Source organism: Ochlerotatus camptorhynchus, unplaced genomic scaffold (assembly GCF_037179485.1).
Source record: "Ochlerotatus camptorhynchus isolate MF236.1 unplaced genomic scaffold, CSIRO-AGI_Acam_v1.1 ptg000022l, whole genome shotgun sequence".
Lineage (NCBI taxonomy): Eukaryota > Metazoa > Arthropoda > Insecta > Diptera > Culicidae > Ochlerotatus > Ochlerotatus camptorhynchus.
In genome coordinates this window covers 6,489,198-6,511,130 of record NW_027040514.1, presented here as the reverse complement: position 1 = coordinate 6,511,130, position 21,933 = coordinate 6,489,198, and the positions used below count along the sequence as shown (strand labels likewise).

Genomic DNA, 21,933 nt, shown 5'->3' with positions numbered 1-21,933 from the left:
CGAGTTGGAGCTTACCGCCATAACAGTTACTACTTAATTCGACAGTGAGCATGCATAAGGGCGTATACGCGATGATCGATTCTCTTCATCGTTTTTCTCTTTGCATTGCTACAGCTAAGCGAAACAATTTTGTAGAATTTGTTCAATGTAGAGTTGTAATAGGTTGTATTGGCTTTCAAAAGCAACAACAAACGCACCGACAAACGTTAAATCTAGCGAGTTATTAAGAAAAGAGAAAATCGATGAAGAGAATCGATCATCGCGTATACGCCCTTATGAATGCTCACTGTCGAATTGGCATAATGAATTACTCATTAATTAGTAGTGGCGCTTTTATTGACAATGGGTTCACTTTTAGTCATAAATGGATGTTTGATTCTTACCGTGCACATGACAGTATACGCTAGGGTGTGTAAAATTATGTTATCAGTGTAGTGTTCGTGAGATCCTGCTTGGAGAACTCAACAGACAATCATGTCATAGAATAGAAGTGCGAATCCAGGATCTTTCACTATTTACATCCAACATATTTCAAGAACAACATGTGAAAAGGGCATACAAGCTTTTTGTAAACAAACCTCCTTTTGCCCTTTTCTCGACACCCATATAACATCAAATCAAACCATCAAGATCACCGGGTAGGGGAAACTTTCCCCTTCCCGATGATGTTGTTGGTTTGCGTGAGCAACCTTCAGTTGGCGAGAAAAGGGCCTTCAAAGGTTTGTTTACAAAAAGCTTTCTTTTCACATGTGGCTCTTGATTTCACTAGTAAGGAGCTCGAGTGCTGAGTGCTCAAGATTCTCCAAATTTTGGTGCTTAAAAATAAATCATCGTCGGTGAATAATGACGTTGAGTCAGTATCCGTTTTTAATGAATACGAGTTCCAGCTACGAGAACACTAAAACCACAAACGAAGCGAGGGGGACGACTCTATCTACGATGCAGAAAAAAATGTGTTATGCTGTGGCTAGCTGTGCGCACGCTGAGTAGATAGAAAGAAGATTGATGACGATTCTGAAGATTTCATGCAAAAAGATGACGCGCGATGCAAACAGATGCGACAAATGAAAGAAGATTTTTCGAAGATTGATTCGCTAGTGTGAGATTTGTTGAGCATCTAAACTTGAGATTTAGATGTGTCGCCCCCCTCGAAACGAAGTGACAGACGACTTACTGGCGAAGAAATCCATTAAAATTCACTGTAATAGAATTTTCTTGGAAGCTTGTGCCATCATCCACCAGATGGGTTAGTTTTTTTGTTTTGATTTGAACAAAGTTGATTTTGTGTACAATGATTCTTTGACAGTGTGCAAAGAGTGCGTATCATTTTGTCATTTTTTTATGCATTTCAGTTTTGAGTAGAGTGAAAGAGATAGAACCAAAATATTCTAGTACATTTGGTGAAAATGCTAGTTCAATCCAATAGTGGTGTTGCCATGTAATACAATCCAGTAGTAGTGGTGTTGCCATGTGGTACACTGAAAAATTGCAATAGAAGGTTAGTCACCAAAGTTTTCGAGCCGCTCCGTCTGTCACTTCGTTTGTGCTAAAACTGAATAGCTGCGACAACCAAGAGGAAAAAATAACTAATTGCTCAATCTAAAATTTTGTATTTCCTTCCATATAATAGCATCTGAAATTTTTTAGATAGTAGAAATAAATAACATATAATAATCCTGAAATGAAACTTATTTGTCACTAGCTATCCAGCTTTCCATGCTCGGTAATGGTGGCCTGTTTGTATGAATACATGTATCCTTCACTGTGCTTTTTTACACTAATGGTGGTAAGCTCCAACCGGTATTATCCTCGGATTAAATCCCGATCAAGAATGTCCGGCTGGTTTGATGTCGACATCAGAGTTAATCAACATAATTCTGAGCAAACATTTTTCAGATCATACAAACAGGGACGGTATTAAAAGTTAATCCGAGTTGGAGCTTACCGCCATAACTGGAGGGCGTATGTTGTTCCATTTTCTTCTGCTACTGATGGGAGAAGGATAGGGAGGCGTCAAAATCCGAACATCCACATAGTGTCAAAAAACACAGTGAAGGATACATTTGTTCATAAAAACATGTTACAACATGTTCATACCAACATGGCCGCCATTACCGAGCATGGAGAGCTGGATAAAGTTCATGTGTGACCACACATATAATTTATCTTGTAATTTATTGAATGTCGAATGGAACACATTATGTGTCTCACACATAAATTTCATTTGGGAAGTCATATTGAAAAAATTATTATTATTATTATTTATTATTAAGGCTTTCAGCCTTAGGCTGGTTCGCCTCCAAATATTGAAAAAATCTATGTGGCACATAAACGGAATATGAGTAGTTTTCTCAGTGTATGTTATAAGATGGATCCAATAAACCGTACAATGTCGAATTCGACAGTGAGCATGCATGAGAGCGTATACACGATGATCGATTCTCTTACAGCTAAGCGAAACAATTTTCTAGAATTTGTTCAATGCAGAGTTGTAACAGGTTGTATTGGCTATCAAAAGCAACAGCAAACGCACCGAGAAACGTTAAATCTAGCAAGTTATTAACAAAAAAGAAAATCGATCATCGCGTTTACGCCTTTATGCATGCTCATTGTCGATTTGTTTCCGTGTGGTAAGCTGTGTAAAAATCGAGGAAAATTTTACTCACTTTATGTACTTTTGAGTAAAATTCGGCTCAATTTTGAGTTACTTCCATTGGCCGTGTAAGGTATATGCATAATTCTCGACGAAATCGACTCGGAAATCGACGAACGCGAAATGCGCTCCAAGCGAGCAAGAGAGTCGCACATGGGACAACCAAGTCGACAGTGAGCATTCATAAGGGCGAATACGCGATGATCGATTCTCTTCATCGATTTTCTCTTTGCATTGCCACAGCTAGGCGAAACAATTTTCTAGAATTTGTTCAATGCAGAGTAGTAACAGGTTGTATTGGCTATCGAAAGCAACAGCAAACGCACCGAGAAACGTTAAATCTAGCGAGTTATTATCAAAAGAGAAAATCGACGAAGAGAATCGATCATCGCGTATAGGCCCTTATGCATGCTCACTGTCGAAGTGTATTCTGGTATTGGCTTCTGTTTTCTGGTATTGGCCCCATTCCATTATCGAGTTGATAAAACGCACGAACCGGAAACGTTGGATTGTGCTCTGGAATTTGGACGGAATTATTCTGCGGAAATGAATACGGTTCTCAATTTCTTCGGACGGCAGCATGGCAATGGTAAGGGTAGTGATCGTATTACAAAAGGGGCAATGAATTTCAAGAATTTGTAATTGCAGGCTTTTCGGCGCTAAATGATACGGCACTGACGCGGTTGTCCGTGGGAGAACAGGACAGCTGGGATGGAATTACACCAGCACCGTCACTGCCGAACTTTAATCCGTTGTGGCCGATTTCGGCAGCCAAGTTTGCCAAGTGCAAGGGAAAGGAACATATTCTGGCCATTGCCAATGATTGCGGCCAGATAGCGTTGCTGAATACGAATTTGCGGACCAATAATCGGGGAGGTGAGCGACCGTTGGTGTTGGAGGGGAAACAGTGCCACAGGAGTGGCGTGTTCGATATCGATTGGATGCCGGGCAGTATGAACTTGGTGTCAGCTTCCGCGGATAGATCGGCGCGTTTATTCGCGGTGACGGAATCGAGTTTGGAGCTTATACGGACTTACAACGATCACTCGCAAGCGGTGAAGACGGTGGCGTTTAGGCGCACGGATCCCGCTGTTTTTGCCACCGGTGGGAGGGATGGTGTAATTGCATTGTGGGATTCCAGGGCGTCCTGCGGATTGAATATGACACCGAAGGCGGATAATTTTATCTATGGTGGACACACCGGCGGTCTTGGAACACCTGAGTTTGGGAAGCGACAACTTCCACTGGACGTGTACGATAGGAGCACCAGATGTAGTATAACTGGGCTTGTCTTCCAGGATGATAACACGTTGATCTCGTGCGGTGCCGGAGATGGTATCGTTAAGGTTTGGGATGTTCGACGGCACTACTCCAGCCACAAACGGGATCCCCTGCCGAAGCACAGTTTCCCCTATGCCGGGACTAGCTTTAAGGGTTTCACAAATCTCCTGATTGACCACACCCGGAACTGGCTATACGTGAACTGTATGGATAACTACATCTATTGTTATAACATTTCTGGCTATCCAGCGGTGCCGATTCAGAGGTATAGCGGACTTAATAATAACTCGTACTTCATCAAATCGTGCCTGAGTCCGGATGGGCAGTATTTGTTGAGCGGTTCCGGTGACAATAATAGCTACATTTGGAATGTGAACAATCCTAATCCGTTGGTGCGGTTGGAGGGTCACGTGGTGGCAGGCGTTGCCTGGATGCAAAGTCGCAAGGTCACCCGGATTGTGACATGCAGCGGTGTGCAGTGTCGATGCATACCGATGATTCAGATTTGGAGAGTAGGTCTGGAGGAGACCGACGAGGACATGAAGGTGCAATACAAGCGTCACGCTAAGTGTTGCGTTAACTACTGGCACGAATCGGGTAAGGTTCGATCGAAATCATTGGAGTTCACCCCGCGATCTATTGGAAGCCTTATCACTGACTACATCATCAATAAGCAACTTCCACTCAAAAGAACATTCTCGGACATTGACAGAGACAATCTGGAAGATCCATTAGAACTAGCCTTATCCCATACTGCCCTTGGGAAAATCACCAAACCCAACGGCGAACCCAGCTGCAGCAAACATGCTAGTAGCAAATATTCACCAACCGTGAATCTACCGAACTTTGCCCTGTATGGGGAAGCTCCCCATCTGGTCAACGTGACAAACAATACCAACAAACGCAAGCTCAAGGAGAATGCAGACTGGCTAACGAGAATCCGCCAACAGAAGCTCCTCCAACTCCAAGCAGCGAAAACCATTTCCATCGAAACGAGCTCCACAAACGAAACCAGGTCCCGGAGTGGCGCCCAAGAGCCGGTCGAGTCGGCAACCGAGCCCACCGGAGACGTCGAATTTGTATCGATCTCCGCCCCTTGAAACGCCCACCGGAAATGGGACCAATGTGTGAATGTTGAACTTCTTTTAAATTGACAATCTGTTTTATTATTCTTACGTTTTATTTCTTCTGATTTACGGTTAAAGACACCATTTGACGAATAAACTAATCTGTTTCTTTTTAGAGAGCTTTTTTCTTTGTGAATTCAAGATGACGGATGAGGAGGGTTGATTTCAATCCAATATGGTAGACTCAGATTCAAGATGGTGGCCTGATGTTGTTGGTTTGCGCGGGTTCGCGATCGCGTGGCCTTACAAGTTTTTTTTTCAATAGCTGTTAGGCCCAAATGTTACGCGCGAACGAACGGTGATGTTTTACCATGCGATCATGTCAAGCTGAACATTTTGGCCTATTCTGCGCGGCGTGTGAGGTGAGGTGACACGCTGTCACTTGTGAAGTGACAAATGTCACCTCGGGTGAGGTGACTCTCCGTGCAAATCAAATGGAGAGTCACCTCACTCGAGGTGACAATTGTCACTTCACTGTCACCTCACCTCACACGCCGCGCAGAATAGGCCCAATTGCATTAGTTCCTAAGTAACATTGATCGATTCTCTTCGTCGACATTCTCTTTGCATTCTCACGGCCATGTTAGGACATTCCCAGCTATTTTCAGCACATAGATCGATGAAAGAAGCTATTAAATACCTAGTAAAGTGCATGAGGATAGATTAGATTCAAGGCATAGATTTTCCAAATTTAAGCGCTATAGGACTTATTTTGGCGATAATGCTAATATTTAGGTGAAGTTATTGCCTAGGCCAGCATTCCCCTGTAATATTTAATTCTTCACAATGTTAGCTTCATTTACTGCATTAAATTATATCACAGCATAATGACAACTATAGATTTTAAATATAATTTAAATAAATTGTCCATAGTTGGAGATGGTTAACGTCAAATATCAGACTTAAAGTGGCCATTTTATACGATGGATGATGAGATGAAAGTATAGAGTTGATAGTTCCGTTAGAGTACAGAAAAATTGTAAATATATAGAGAGTAGAAAGCGTGCTAAGGCCAATTTTGAGGAAGGCACGAATCGGGTTGATCATCTCGTTTACCAAACTCCCCCGTACACATTCGGCGCATTCAAAAAGCACTCTAAAGTAACTCAAAACTGATGTCGCGTGAAACGTTCCCATCAAAATTCACCTCACGACATTTCCATTCAAACTTCGAAAAGCTCTCTGCCGTCGGTATAACCAACTGGGTAGATGGGTAACGACATTTTCCCCCCACCTCGTACTGATAGAAGAGTTAAGTTCTTATCATCGCACCTCGCTCATAATAAAGAAAAAAAAAAAATATATAAAACGCCAGCAAAGGTGTGCGTTGGGCTTCTCCGTTCCGATCATGCTTCCGCTGCACACCAATTTTTTCCCATCGGAAAACGGGGTTTTCCGGTGATTCCAAAATGCCTTCCTCTTCCCCCCGAGTTCCTGAGAGCTGATAAGAAACGTGAATAGCGGCAAAAAAGCAAACATCCCATGCCTAGCCTACTACCAACGACGACGCTGTCACATCAGTGATGGCGATGACATTAGCTGTGCTGGGATGGGTGGGGGGGCTAGCCTAGAATTTCTACATGCCAACGACGATGGTGACTAATTTGAATTTTCTGGTTCTGTTCTGTGTTTTTCTTTCTCCACAGCGTTCGCCCGTTCCGAGTTCCAATTTACGGTTCTGCCAAAGTACACCCAGGTGTACGAGGGAGAATCGGTTGTGTTCAAGTGTCGAGCTTTCTTCGACGATGAGATCGACTTTTCCTGGACGTTGAATGGTAAGTTTCAAAGGGGGGTGGGGTAACTAGAAAGACGGAAGCAAACCGAGTCTAAACTGAAATTGAATGAATTTTCCAAAGAGTAGCACAAGAATTTGCATTAATTTTCTTCAAATTTCTGATTTGGAATTCAATTTCTGCAGCGGTTCTGGTGTTCTATTTGCAGTTGAAAGAAATGTGCTGCTGCTGGTGCTGGTGCCGGTGACATTTATGCACCGGCGATCGATTCGAAGCCAGCATGTTTTCTTCTTTTGCTGGAACATTAATTTTTATTATATGACCATCTGCTCACCCCCGTTTCCACTTTTTCTATCTCTCTCCCCAAACTTTGGCAGGCAATCCCATCCGACTGGATCGTCGTGTGTATTTAAATGGTTCCAATCTGCATATAAACGGCGTCTCCCAGCGGTCGGACAACGGAGATTACGTGTGTCTGGCGACGGCTCGTTCCTCCGGGGCCCGGGTCGCTACACCGCCGGCCAAGCTGGACATCATCCGTAAGTCCAATTTTTATTGTGATTGCCTTTTTTCACGCTCTTGTTTTGCGTTTCATGCCCTCTGAAATCTACCAATCGAACCTACTAAAAGTGGAACTATACCTATATGTACATAGTTTGCTTCTTGAGAATTATATATTTTCGGTCTTGTTGAACCTTGTGACTCATGTGGATTCCGAATAACGTGAGCGAAATATTATATGAAGTAATTCTTGTTGTTTATAGAATTTCATCATTTCAGTCATTACTATAGGTACGACTACAATACTAGATAATTCTTTGGTAACCACAAACTAGCTTTAATAGGCTTTAAGTAACAGAGTATACTTTATTAGGCATATGGATGCAAGGCATCTGTAGTACATTAGGCATAAAGACATTATGCATGATGGACATTTTGCATTGAGATTTTGGAAATTATGATTCTGGCCCGGAGACTAAATAAAGCCTGGTTAAAAGTAAATCTGGACGCTGTAACAGTGCACTCCTACCAAGGGACCATGCATTAATTATGTCACGCTAATTTGAGGAAAAATTAACCCCCCTTTTCAGCCTTTCGTCACGTTTTTCCTATATTGCCTATATCTAATGCATTGCATGTTACAAAATCTTACACCCCCTCCCCCTTAAGGCCCAAACGCAATGTGGGCGGAAGCGGAACGGAAACGGAAAGTTTGACAGTTGTCAAAAATGACATCAAGGTGCCTAACCACGGGGGCAACAATCACGAATTTCGGCGGAGCTCACATCAATGTGATTAATATAGTGGGTAAGGAGGATGACTGCAACAGACTACTCTTTCTAGCATTCAGCAGTGCAATGCGAGTGTGAATGAGTAAGCTGTCTTGTTCTGTCGTGCCTCCCTCAGTTTTCCCGCGGTCAGTATGTCCAAAAGTGTCAGATTTTCCAAAAATGTCAAGATCATGTGAGCTATGGTGCATCTATATGTGGTTGACAGGGATAGGGTTCCCCTGTGCCTAACCGAAGACGATTTTATTCTAACTAGTTTTCAATCCGACAAGTAGGCTTACTCAGATCGGGCTTTTCCATTTCCGCTGCCGTTCCGCTTCCGCTGTTATTGCGCTTGGACCTTTAGGCATTATATCTAGATAGAGCTGGAATTAGGGCATAACAGCTTTTGTAAACAATGACTTTTACTGGCAACACTGTACTTTCTCTGCGCCATTGTAAAATCTAGAGTCGGTGTATAATGAGTCACGCCAAGAGTGAAGCCAAGTCTACCTATTGAACTGTCAAACCGGCTACCTATCGTGCAAAGTAAACAAACATAACGATGCTATGCAAGGTCCACGAAAGGTATTGCAATAAAATATAAAATGAAATCGAAGAAATAATCATAAACACGCAGTGATTAAATTGTCATGGGGTACGTTTGGTAATGATGAGTAATGGAAATTTCTATTATTTTTTGATAAAATAATTTGACATAATCACTGATATAATGATTAACCACAGACAAACAGACATAACATTCGCAAGTTGTTCATCGAACAAGCATTTAACGGACAATTTAAAAGTATCGTAGTTGGTAGTAACGCCACCTGTGGCGCGCATAGTCAATTCCCTTGCGTTTGACGTTTTCACACTATCTCCATCTGTTCAGTGTAGTGCCCACCACAGTGTACTCAACAGATGGCGGTAATGTTTTAGCGACGATGTTTTACATTGAGAAATATTCAATGTGTTATGTCTGTTAGTCTGTGGATTAACTACAGACGCTATTTTTTGTTCTCGCTAGAAGTCATTTGAAGTTGATGTATACAATTCCCTACACACATAGAATTCCCTAGTGCACAGACACAGGCATTAGCCTGCCCGAACAGTGATTCATTCCGCGCAATACAAACCTAAATTAGGGTAATAATCGTTAATGATCAAAATCGCATGTATAATTACACTCCACTCAATCAATCCCACATTCCACAAAGCACCGGATAAAATATGAAAAAATGCCGTTTCACTGTAGCTTTGTGTGGCAGATGAGAAACGTCCAAGAAAAGCGAGGGGAGCGACACATCTAAATCTCAATTTTAGATTCTCAACAAATCTCACACACAATCTTCGAAATATTTTCTTTCATTTCTCGCATCTATTTGCATCGCGCATCATCTTTTTGCAGGAAATCTTCAAAATCGTCGTCAATCTTCTTTATATCTACTCAGCGTGCGCACAGCTATCCACAGCAAAACAAAAAATTTCCTGCATCGTAGATAGAGTCGCCCTCCTCGAAGAAAAGAAGATAAATGGCTCGTCCCTACTAGCTACTCTGTATTGTTTCGGATATGCTAGTTTTAGTTTCGATCCGCCGACTGCCACTCCACGGGCACATGATCATTCCGGTTTAATGCATCCACCTGCTTGTCGGTGACACCATTGACGAAGAGTCATTCTTTACCAGCGGAACACGTTCGTCGCATTCTGGGCCTCCTCAAATCGTGTATCCACGTTCTACCGGTTCGATGCCAGTGAGCCTTCTAATTTCCGCAGCAGCTTTCCCCGGCGGCTGTATGTTCCGAATGCCATAAGATGCGTTTCGATGCTGTCTTTGCTTTTGGAACTCCATCACCTTTTCGAGGGGATCCACCATTAGGGTCTGTTTGTCCAGCCTCTGAATCATCGCCTTGGTTCGGATTCCACTGCTTATTATCACAAACGAAGTGACAGACGGAGCGGCTCGAAAACTTTGGTGACTAACCTGCTATTGCAATTTTTCAGTGTACCACATGGCAACACCACTACTACTGGATTGAACCACATGGCAACACTACTACTGGATTGAACTAGCATTTTCACCAAATGTACTAGAAAGTATTGGTTCTATCTCTTTCACTCTACTCAAAACTGAAATGCATAAAAAAATGACAAAATGATACGCACTCTTTGCACACTGTCAAAGAATCATTGTACACAAAATCAACTTTGTTCAAATCAAAACAAAAAACTAACCCATCTGGTGGATCCACATCCCTGGCAAGACTACACTGAAACAAATCGACATGTACCGTTTACTGGATCCATCTTATAACATAGCAATGTCAGCAGATTTATTCATTCTATGTGATGATTGATAGATTCCATTGTATTATCACTTTAAAACTATGACTGCGATATGGAATGATTTCTATCGTAATTTCACATACTTTGTACTTGATAATACTTTGCTTCGAACGTGGTTAGCGATAGGTAAAAAGTATATGAATATTGTCTGATATATTTCATGGTGAAAAATTGTTGATATGTCATGTTGATATATGTGGGAACAGACATCTAGAAAGTAATGGAAAATCATATAAGTTTGCATTATTAGAAATTGACGTTTGTTGATATGTCGCGTGTAAACAGACATGTAGAAACTATTGGACTGTCATTTAACTTTGCAGTATAGGAAAACATGTATATCTCATATCTCATTGGAATAGCTTCCTTTGATTTTTGAGGTTTAAAGATTGTAAACAGATTTATCCCAATCATTATATAGTCATATAGATTTGCCTTTTAAGAAATCCAACAGCAAACATTTGTTTTGGCATGATTTTCTGGGATGAACATCGCTCCCAATAAAATACATCTTACTTGATTGTTCTTTATAAATTATTGAAACAATTTTCAACGATGTTATCGTACACTCATTAAAATGATTAGTTGATATTGTTGATATTGTAAATATTGCTAGCAACAATGATACTGTATTGAATAATCTTTGTTTGTTATTGTTTCATAAGATAAGGGGTTCCGGAAAAAAATGTATTGAGATTGAAAAAAAAAATGATTCTACTGCAATATTTACTTTGCTGTGATTCTAATTGTAAGCCTTCTACACAGCTAATTCAGATTCCAGCCCTAGTACTCGAACTTCATGAACCAGTTCCATCAACTCATATAATTTAGTCGTTGTTTTATTGCACACAGGCGCATTAAGAAAGATTTGAACAAACGACACCACCGAAACGGAACATAAACTTGTCAGTGCTATTTGTCTTCACTCTAGCAAAACGAGCATAAAGTTGCACTACATTCCATGTCGGGAGAGCTGTTCTTACTTCATGCTAATTGAACGAGCTCAATCTTGAAGTCAGCCGTGGTCCAGTGGAATCGAGCGCAGAAACCGAAAGCATCACACCTCAACAATTCTTGATCGAATCCCAAATCAGCTACAATAAAAAAAGACACAACTGTGAAAGCTCCCACTGTCTAATGTTTATTTTTCGATTTATTTTTAGAAATCGATTAAATATATGTGTCAAAAGAAGAAGTAAATTTCATGTGATTTTCACATAAACTTTACTTCGATTGATTTATGACACATATATAATATTGTGGTGAAACGTAAAGCTTATGCTTATGGGGTTCAAATCCATTTCAGTTAATTATTATAATTTGACTGATTTTCATTTATCATATGACGATCACATAAAAGTTACCAAATTATCAGCATTGTAAATGTATCAGATATTCATATAGAATTTACCTGACACATTTTCAATCATATCATTTTCAATGGATTATCTTATAGCGCAAATTTATTAGATTTCCACATAACAGGAATATGTCAAATTGGTTCAGTGTAGTACTCACTGAAGCCGCCACCGATGTTGGTGGTGTTAGTGTTGACAACACGTTTTTAAGCTACATTCATGTGTGCCGCATGGTCATATCGCGTAAAAAGTTTTTACCTGTGTAGTAATGCTGCTATCACATCCAATTAAAACGCACTTAATTTTTAGGCAACGATAATTCGTGTTCAACACAGTAAACAGCACCTATGGCACAACAAAGATTTAAAAAAAATCCTTCCCGCCACTCGCGACAAACTTTCCTAGCAACTTATCACGCATGAACAGAGCTTGCTTGAGAATATTTGCAGCAGCTGTCAAATGTTGACGTAAAATCGAACCAGAGAACCAGGATCTTTCGGCTTCACACAAAGTATATGGGAATGACATTCGTGTCATAGATGTGGGTGGATCATGGCATAAGCTTCCAAGAAAATTCTATTACAGTGAACCACATTATTTAAATGGATTTCTTCGCCAGTTAGTCGTCTGTCACTTCGTTTCTGTTATTATGTTCTTCCTTCAAAACAATACATTCGAACTGTCAAGTTAAACGGGTTGCCAAGCATGCCATTATGCAATGCCAAGCATACAAAAGTTAGTACAATGACTGGCACTCTCGGCACTGCTGGCATAGCTGCGGCACACGTATGACACACTGAGAAAAAAATCGCCACAAAATAAGTGTGTAGAGTGACTACCCCTTGGCGATATGCATTAAGCTTGAAATGCGAAGAAGAAGAAGGGGATTACATGCTTGGCATCAGTGCTGCAAAATCTCGACAGTACACGGTGATATTGACAATTCTGCTTTGGTCACTCATTTGAGCTAACAGTCATAGTCAAGGCAAACCATGTCAATTGTCAATGACAATGGTGTCAGTGACAAACATGTGCATATTTGTTTATTAGCTCAATTTGTTACGAAATTAAATGACCTGAGCAAAACAATCACATGGATCCATTTTAGTGAACAAGCATCTACGTCCTGAGCTACTTGGATAACAATAATGTGACACAGAATGTACTAAATTACACTTTTTGTTACCAGGTGAATCTTTGTCATTGACGAAAAAATGAATGAGATTTTGACGAAGGTTTTTTTGAGGATCAAGTCTGTCAGTGACTATGTGACGAACAATTTTGTCAATATCGCGCGAAAGTCTGTCAATGACAATGACAAATCTCAGCACTGCTTGGCATACACAGTTTTGGTCACAAACTGCTCATTTGCTAATAACTTTGCACACAGTTGACAAAACCGAGAACAAAACGTAGTTCTGTTTGAAGCAATAGATAGAATTAAGTTTAAGCTTGTAATAGGTACGTAATAAAAGGTGGATTTTAATTCTAGTAATAAACTGTATTTGTTTTTGCGTTGTAAAAATGAAGTGAGAAATGCTCGCTGCACATCTCGGACTTGAAGTGTAAAAAATCATTGGTGTTGATTCAAATGTTAAGATTTACCTACTTTTTGCATATCTATAGGAAGCTATGATCCTAATCTATCAATTACTTTATAGAAAATCAATTTTCAATAACTGCGTGAAAAGTTATTTACAAATGAGCAGTTGGAAAACAAACGAAGTTTTTTTTTTATATCTTTATTAAGGAGACTTTCAGCCCTGGGCTGGTTCGTCTCCGCACAAACGAAGTGACAGACGACTAACTGGCGAAGAAATCAATTAAAAAAAATGTGGTTCGCTGTAATAGAATTTTCTTAGAAGCTTGTGCCATCAGCCACCAGATGGGTTAGTATTTTTGTTTTGATTTGAACATAGTTGATTTTATGTGCAATATGATCTTTGACAGTGTGCAAAGAGTGTATCATTTTGTCATTTTTTTTTATGCATTTCAGTTTGGAGTAGAGTGAAAGAGATAGAACCAAAATATTCTAGTGCATTTAGTGTTGCCATGTGGTAGAATCCAATAGTAGTGTTGCCATGTGGTACAATCCAGTAGTAGTGGTGTTGCCATGATGTACACTGAAAAATTGCAATAGCAGGTGCGTCACCAAAGTTTTCGAGCCGCTCCGTCTGTCACTTCGTTTGTGGTACAACCAACAATCAATACGAAACTAACGATTTTAAATTGGCTCACCACTTTAGTAGCCTATTGGTCCCAAGCAAACGATTAACGTATCCTATTCTAGTTGAAATTCTATTACTACACTATGTTTGTTTTGATTCGCTATGAAAGTTTGACAGATAACATCAGGGGTGTGTGGATTCATGCAGAACATGCAGGGGTGAGTGAAATAGCTTGGGACTGCTTGGGACCGTTGTTCTGGTACTGAGTGAGCCAAAAATAATAATGATTTTCTTCGGGACCCAGTGGTCTTAGAGTTACCTCTATGGTACAACCATAGAGGTAACTCTAAGACAAGTAGGTTCCGAAGAAACGTGCTCAACTTTTTGGCTCACCTCTGGTACTATCTTCGGTCCCAAGCTTGTCGAATCACCCCTCGAAACATAGGAAAATCCACTAACCCCTCATTTTATCTGTCAAACTTTCATAGCGAATCAAAACAAACATAGTGTAGTACTAGAATTTCGACTAGAATGGGGTACGTTGTTCGTTTGCTTGGGACCAATAGGCTAGTCAAGTAGTGAGCTAATTTAAAATCGTTAGTTTCGTATTGATTGTTGGTACAACCATAGAGGTAACTCTAAGACCAGGTCCCTGGGTCCCGAAGAAAATCATTATTATTTTTGGCTCACTCAGTACCAGAACAACGGTCCCAAGCAGTCTCAAGCTATTTCACTCACCCCTGCATGTTCTGCATGAATCCACACACCCCTGATGTTATCTGTCAAACTTTCATAGCGAATCAAAACAAACATAGTGTAGTAATAGAATTTCAACTACAATAGGATACGTTAATCGTTTGCTTGGGACCAATAGGCTACTAAAGTGGTGAGCCAATTTAAAATCGTTAGTTTCGTATTGATTGTTGGTACAACTGTGCGTGCCAAGCATGAAGGGGAGGCACTCTTGCCCCGTTTGAGGTTCATTTTTAAGAAGATGATTTTTGACCAATTGAAGAAAATATTTACCTGATCGAAGCGCGCTTTGCTCGTCGGTGGATGTTCTGTTTTTTCGGTCTTTTTTTTCGCTCGTATCTGTCACTAGGTGCAATTGTGATTTTAATTTTGAGCCTTCTTGAAATGGCTTGTGAAACTGATAGCGAATTTGTTTATTATTCAGTTCCAACCTGGTTGGGGTATCAAGATCGACTCTGCTTGTTTTCTAACAAACGTAACCCGCATAAGCGCGAACCATAACATAAACCTTACCTAAAATGGTTAAAATTGTTTATAATCCCTGCTAAACTTCAACTGAAATGGTTATGGAACTTTACATGAACGTTTAATGATAAAGTTTTAACCTTAAGTATTATAGTTTTTTGGAAGTGGACCTTACAAATAATGGGTTGTTAAGAACCATTACCATTCAAAATTCTTGTTTTCTCCATACATTTTCGGAAAGAAAACTATACTAAAACCTTTTAACTTATGGTTTGAGAACATTAATGGTAATGGTTATGGTAACCAGTAAGGTCCATAAATGGTTTTGTAACGTCGATCAACTTTATGTGGAATATATCGCGAATTGGTTGCTTGTAAATTACTGATTACCAATTCACGATATATTTCACGTAAAGTTGAGTGATAATACAAAACCATTAATGGACCTTACTGACTACCATAACCATAACCATTAATGTTCTCAAACCATTGGTAAAAACGTTCTAATATAGTTCTCTTTCCGAAAATGTATGGAGAAAACAAGAATTTGGAATGGTAATGGTTCTTAACAGCCCATTATTTGTAAGGTCCGCTTCCAAAAAACCATAATACATAAGGTTACAACTTTATCACACAAACGTTCATGTAAAGTTCCATAACCATTTCAGTTGAAGTTTAGCAGGGATTATAAACAATTTATAACCATTATTGGTAAGGTCATGTGATATGGTTCGCGTTTATGCGGGAAGTTTGCTCGTTTGTTTTTAAAACCTACACGGTAAGAAAAAAGAACCCAATGGCCAGTTCACTTTTACCTACTTTTGATTAGTTTGTCTCATTTTCTCCTACTAATGTTGTCAAAAACGGAGGAGCAAAACCACCCAACAGGGGTAGTAAAGTGTGGGAACTCAACGTTGAGTATAATCATATTTACCTACTGTTGGGTGCAACTAACTTACTTTTGGTTAAAATGCCAGTGGAAAATTCCATACGAACTGCACACAAGTAAATGAAAATTACTTCGACCCGCTTTACCTACTTTTGGGTTCCTGCACTATAGTGCCGAGATGAGTGAAAAGTACTTAATTTTGGGTACTTTTTTCTAACCGTGTACCTCAGCTTAAAGCCCTACAGTAAAAGTTTGGACGCCTGTCAAAAGTTGTTCCAATCGAACCGTCAAAATGCACCGCTTTGCTCGATTGGAACAGCTTTTTTCAGTTTTGTGGTGACAGTCGTCCATACTTTTACTGTAGGGCTTTATAAAGTATACCTCAGCTCAGGTTGAGGTTCGAACTGACAAAAAGTTCGGTTTCATACTGGGTTAAAACTAAAGCCCTCTAGTTAAAGTATGGACGACTTTCGCCACAAAACTGAAAAAAGCTGTTCCAATCCTTTCCAATCGAGCACTGTAGGGCTTTAGCTGGAACCAAAAAAAAAACAAATTGGCTATGAGTTTAGTGCGCGTTTCAAAAGGAAGTTTGAGGGGTTGTGTAGTGTTATCAAAGAAGAAAAACTTTCTATTTTAGTGTCCTCTTTCACGGTCCCTTTCATTCAATGAATACCCCCGGTATGCAAGGTAATTTTGTAGTTTTGCTGCCCCCTCGGTGGAGATGAAATTTTGCGCTCTTTTTTATCAAAACAATCACACCAAAATCAGAGATGTCCCATTTTTTTTAATTATTGTTATTCTTCTAATCGATTTTTTTTTCGCTGTGCTGTCATTCCACCAATGAGAGTGCAGTCAATAGGTCGTATGAATTAATATGGACCAACAGGTCTGTGCCATAAAAAGGGAGGTCGTATGAATAAAAGCGTTTACTTTACTTTTCCCGAAAAGCACGGGAAAGTAAAGTAAACTCTTTTTATTCATACGGCCCAATGTTTGAAACGATCCGTGATGATCCTCTAGCGAAGTTAATGCTTATGTCGGCATGATATAACCGATTACAAATATTTTACTTTTCGGTTCGCTAATCGATTCATCGATTTTTCAATTAAAAATCGGACATCACTAGATGAATGTGAAACGTCATTTCAAATATAAGGGCCGTTCATAAATAATGAGATAAATGAAAGGGCCCCGATCCCACAATCACAAATAACGTCCCAACGTTAACTGAAGTATAACATGAGTGCTGACGGGTTGTTTCGGCGGTGATATGCGTGATATGAAACCCGCAAGTCAAAATCCTTATGACTTTTGGGCGTTGGGTACGTGTTCTACAACATGGGCTGTGAATAAAATATGGTTCGTGTGTGCGCCACCATAAAGTCTTGCCGCGGTGCAGCAGTAGCAGATGCAACAATATTACAGGAATGGTTGAACCACCACGCCACCACCACAAACGCCAGACGTTGATGCTAGACGCTTCGCTCTGTATGCTTCCAAATAGTGTAGATCTTGCGAACAGGGTAATAAAATTAAGTTTAACTTTCGTGCATCGGGAGGAAAAGGCGGCTGGTTTGTATCTGCCTTCTGCCTTATAGGATCAGGAGAGACACGGGTAAGGTAGACTCGGTGAGAATAATATTGTTGTATAGAGTTGCTACTTGTTTTAATTGCATTTCATTTTGGGTGACTACCGTTTCACATATATCACAGACCACCAGACATAACACACTGAATTTTTCTCACTGTAAAACATCGTCGCTAAAACATTACCGCCATCTGTTGAGTAAACTGTGGTGGGTAGTACCAACAATCAATACGAAACTAACGATTTTAAATTGGCTCACCACTTTAGTAGCCTATTGGTCCCAAGCAAACGATTAACGTACCCTATTCTAGTTGAAATTCTATTACTACACTATGTTTGTTTTGATTCGCTATGAAAGTTTGACAGATAACATCAGGGGTGTGTGGATTCATGCAGAACATGCAGGGGTGAGTGAAATAGCTTGGGACTGCTTGGGACCGTTGTTCTGGTACTGAGTGAGCCAAAAATAATTATGATTTTCTTCGGGACCCAGTGGTCTTAGAGTTACCTCTATGGTAGTACGCTGAACAGATGGCGGTAGTGTGTAAACGTCAAACTCAAGGGAATTGACTATGAGCGCTGCACACTTAATCTAGCTCGGTAAAATCTCCAACAGCCGATTAGCTCGGCATTTACTTTTGCTGATATTTCCGAGGAAGACGACTCTATCTACGCTGCAGGAAAAATTGTGTTGTGCTGTGGCTAGCTGATCACACTCTGAGAAGATAGAAATAAGATTGATGACGATTCTGAAGATTTCCTGCAAAAAGATGATGCGAGAAATGAAAGAAGATTTTTCGAAAGTGGATTCGGTAGTGTGAGATTTTTTTGAGCACCTACAATTGAGATTTAGATGTGTCGCCCCTCTCGAAAATTTATTATCTATATATCAAGAGCAAATTTTCATTACGTCGAAAGTAACAAAGGTAAACAAAGTCGAGCTATCAGTGTCAATCGATGTTCCTGCTATCGAGCCTGCTATTACACTATCAGGCCTGGTAGCAGGTCACTTTTTAGTGACTTGGTCACTATTTTGAAGCCAGTCACTAAAAAGCCACTTTTTACACCAAAAAGTCACTAAAGTCACTATTTTCCTAAAAATAGTCACTAAACTCACTTTTTCACTACTAAAATACAGTGAAATTTAAAAATATCAACATTTGAATTGAGTACTTGGCACTGAGGCAGTCTAAAGTATTTTTAACAAAATATACATATCTGTTAAATTTAAAATTTTAACCAGGATGACCAGTGAACCGCAAAACTTAGAACACCAGGAAAACTATTGGGAAATGCCTTCAATTTTGATTAAAAATCATTTTCTCCGATACCTCTTTTCCCAGAAAATAAATTGTAAACCTTGAAAACTTTCCAAAGGTATGTGATAGATTTTCAATGGATGATTAAGAACTTTAAAAAAATCCAAAGTAAATTTTAAGAGAATTTTAAAGGATTCTAGGGATGACACCAAGATCTATCAGAGGAGAATACCAAAGTACAGACTACGAAAGTCTCATGTAAAATTAAGTGTTCTGAAGACTGATTTCTTCATCTCTGCTTAAATCTTAAGCCAGGTTTGCCTATATTTATAGTTAAGCTTGGCTTAACACATACGAGCGTCGCTTTTGATTATTGTTTAAATTATAAGAGACGCAAAATTCAGCTCCGAAACAATTTTGGACATAATTCCAATATAATTGAGAATACATTTAACGAGAGTTCTGAGAAGAATTCTATGATGATTTGATGAGGAATCTAGGTCCAATTCTAATAAGAATTGAGGAGGTTAAAAGGAAAGGGTGTAAGCATAGAGGTAACTCTAAGACCACTGGGTCCTGAAGAAAATCATTATTATTTTTGGCTCACTCAGTACCAGAACAACGGTCCCAAGCAGTCCCAAGCTATTTCACTCACCCCTGCATGTTCTGCATGAATCCACACACCCCTGATGTTATCTGTCAAACTTTCATAGCGAATCAAAACAAACATAGTGTAGTAATAGAATTTCAACTAGAATAGGGTACGTTAATCGTTTGCTTGGGACCAATAGGCTACTAAAGTGGTGAGCCAATTTAAAATCGTTAGTTTCGTATTGATTGTTGGTGTAAGTGACTTTGATCTACTCTCTTCGTCGTTTTTCTCTTTTGATAGTCACAGCTTTATAAACAGATTTTGCGCTATTTCTGCCACATATTTTGACAAAGGAATCATCTAGCATCCAGAATTACACGGATAAAGAAATGTGTTTGCAGCTGAATTATTAACGAAAGAGAAAGTCGATGAAGAGAATCGATCAAAGTCACTTACACCCCTTTCCCTCTAACCCCGTCAATTCGAAATTAATTCTTAAATTCCAAGAAAATTCTAAAGAGTTAGAAATAAATTCCTATAATTCCAATGGAATCGAATTTTGAAGGTTCAATCTCAAAGAAGAGTTGGTTGGAAATGCTAACATGAAGCTTTAGTGTGATAATTTATTAGCTAGAGAATGATCTTCAGAAGAGAGTAGGTGGATAGTTCCGTTAGAGTACGGCAGTATGAAAGTTGAATAGAAGTTGAAAATGAGCGAAGGGCCATTAATACGACAGATGTGCGTCTAGCTTTAAAAACTGTCGCATTAATGGCCCTTCGCTCATTTTCAACTTCTATTCAACTTAATTTAAAAGATCTCGAACGCAGAATCAAAAACAAGATCATAAAAAAAAAATGGAAATTACTATTTGCTAGTCATCATATATAACGTAAGCAAAAGTTAAATATTCAAATCACTTCAAATGCTCTTCACAGGAGATTCCGTTGTGAGCTTCGATTAAATTAGAGGAAATTATGAAATTTGATTTTAAGTTCCATGACATAAAAAGTTTATTTCAATATGAAACCGTATTTGGATTTCTAAGTTACCATATAAATGGTTACTTATTTAGTATTTACAAGTCACTATTTGGTCACTGTTCCCGTAAGTTTAGTCACTAAAGTCACTACTATTATATCGCATCAGCACTACCAGCCCTGCACTATATACTATCCGAATATAGGATCACATCCCATTTTTAAATTTATTTACCAGTCAAATTGCTTTTTGACGTAATCACCTTCCGATCAAAATAGTTTTAGATGTTACTTAAGTCACCCGATTTCTATGGCGATGCCGTTTGACTTAAGTAACAGCGCTGAGAAACCCGTGAAAAGTGTATGTTCGTCGTTTCGCTTTCTCGTTATTAAAGTGAATAAATCGAACTGTTTGTTGCTAAGATGATTTCGGTGGTCCTAAAATGATGAATGGACTGCACGTAAGGAGACGTAATTGATAATTCTCCCGAATATCCTGGTAAATACACTTTGACTTAAGTAACAATAGGGGCCACCAAACGACGTATAATAACTATTGACTTAAAAACCAGTATTTTTTAGCATGAAAGCTAGCGATTTGTATTTGTATGATTAAAACCCTGCTAAATATGTTAAACATTGCTATTACTATGAGATTATATGAGTTTAATTGGAAATAGGAATAACTTTTCGGTCATCAAAACAAAACTTTATTTTTCTCGGATTGGTGCGAATGTTACTTACGACATAATGAAAAATTGCTCTTGATATATATAAAAATAGCTATAGCCCATGTTCGACATTTTTTCGTTTTACGTTTTCAATTTATTCCGATGGTTCGGTACATGGACCATGAATGGGATATTTATCTTTTTAAATCTCGTGATTTTAAGCAGCAACATGCTTTTTAACTTTTGACTCGTATTTTTTGTACTAGGAATAAAAATAAAATTAAATAAAACACAAATAAACGCACTTTTTTAAGTAAAAAAAAATGCTTATTTATTCAGTTTAGTGTGTGGCGAGCAATTGTATAGCCAAAATACATGTGGGAAATACGTAATCAGCAATAGAAATTTTCACGTACGGATGTATTGGTGCGATATGCGAGAGCGTGTTAGTGAATATCCGAGGAAAATACATAACAAATCGATGTCAAACTCCTTTTGACAGATCTACTTGCATACATTTTTTAGGTTAGCCAGAGGAAAATAATAAACAACTTTGTTTGGTGGTGTTTCTCCCTCTAGTGTGCGTGCGTTAAACGTCACTAACCTCTATACGGCGATTTTTTCTCTGTGCGGGGGGGGGGGGGGGGCGTGCTGTCAAATCAGCCTACTGATCATTCTTGTATGAAACTGGTTCCAAACGTAAACAAACGCTGTAGGTTTCTTATGGCTTGTTTACCCGCATAAACAATAACCATAAGAAGCGCCTAACCACCAATTCGGGATATCATCCCAACTTTATGC

At 39.3% G+C, this 21,933-nt stretch overlaps 2 protein-coding genes across 2 annotated transcripts in view; both read left to right on the top strand.

Annotated features, from left to right (window-relative positions):
• Positions 1-21,933, top strand: part of otk (off-track) — a 231,667-nt gene that overhangs the window by 36,999 nt on the left and 172,735 nt on the right. The window contains exons 3-4 of the mRNA XM_065227030.1: positions 6,708-6,836; positions 7,172-7,333. Coding sequence (XP_065083102.1) covers positions 6,708-6,836; positions 7,172-7,333 — 291 coding nt within the window. The remainder of the gene's footprint in view (positions 1-6,707; positions 6,837-7,171; positions 7,334-21,933) is intronic.
• On the top strand, positions 3,180-5,034 carry LOC135704561 (protein lethal(2)denticleless-like). The gene is made up of 2 exons (XM_065226027.1): positions 3,180-3,242; positions 3,302-5,034. The coding sequence occupies exons 1-2, from the start codon at positions 3,200-3,202 to the stop codon at positions 5,032-5,034; spliced, it is 1,776 nt and encodes a 591-aa protein (XP_065082099.1). The 5' UTR covers positions 3,180-3,199.

Bases quoted from the DNA above. Each gene is read 5' to 3' on its own strand.
- LOC135704561 (XM_065226027.1), top strand. From the start codon at position 3,200: ATGAATACGGTTCTCAATTTCTTCGGACGGCAGCATGGCAATG. The intron at 3,243-3,301 runs GTAAGGGTAGTG...TTGTAATTGCAG, and splicing joins CGGACGGCAGCATGGCAATG to GCTTTTCGGCGCTAAATGAT.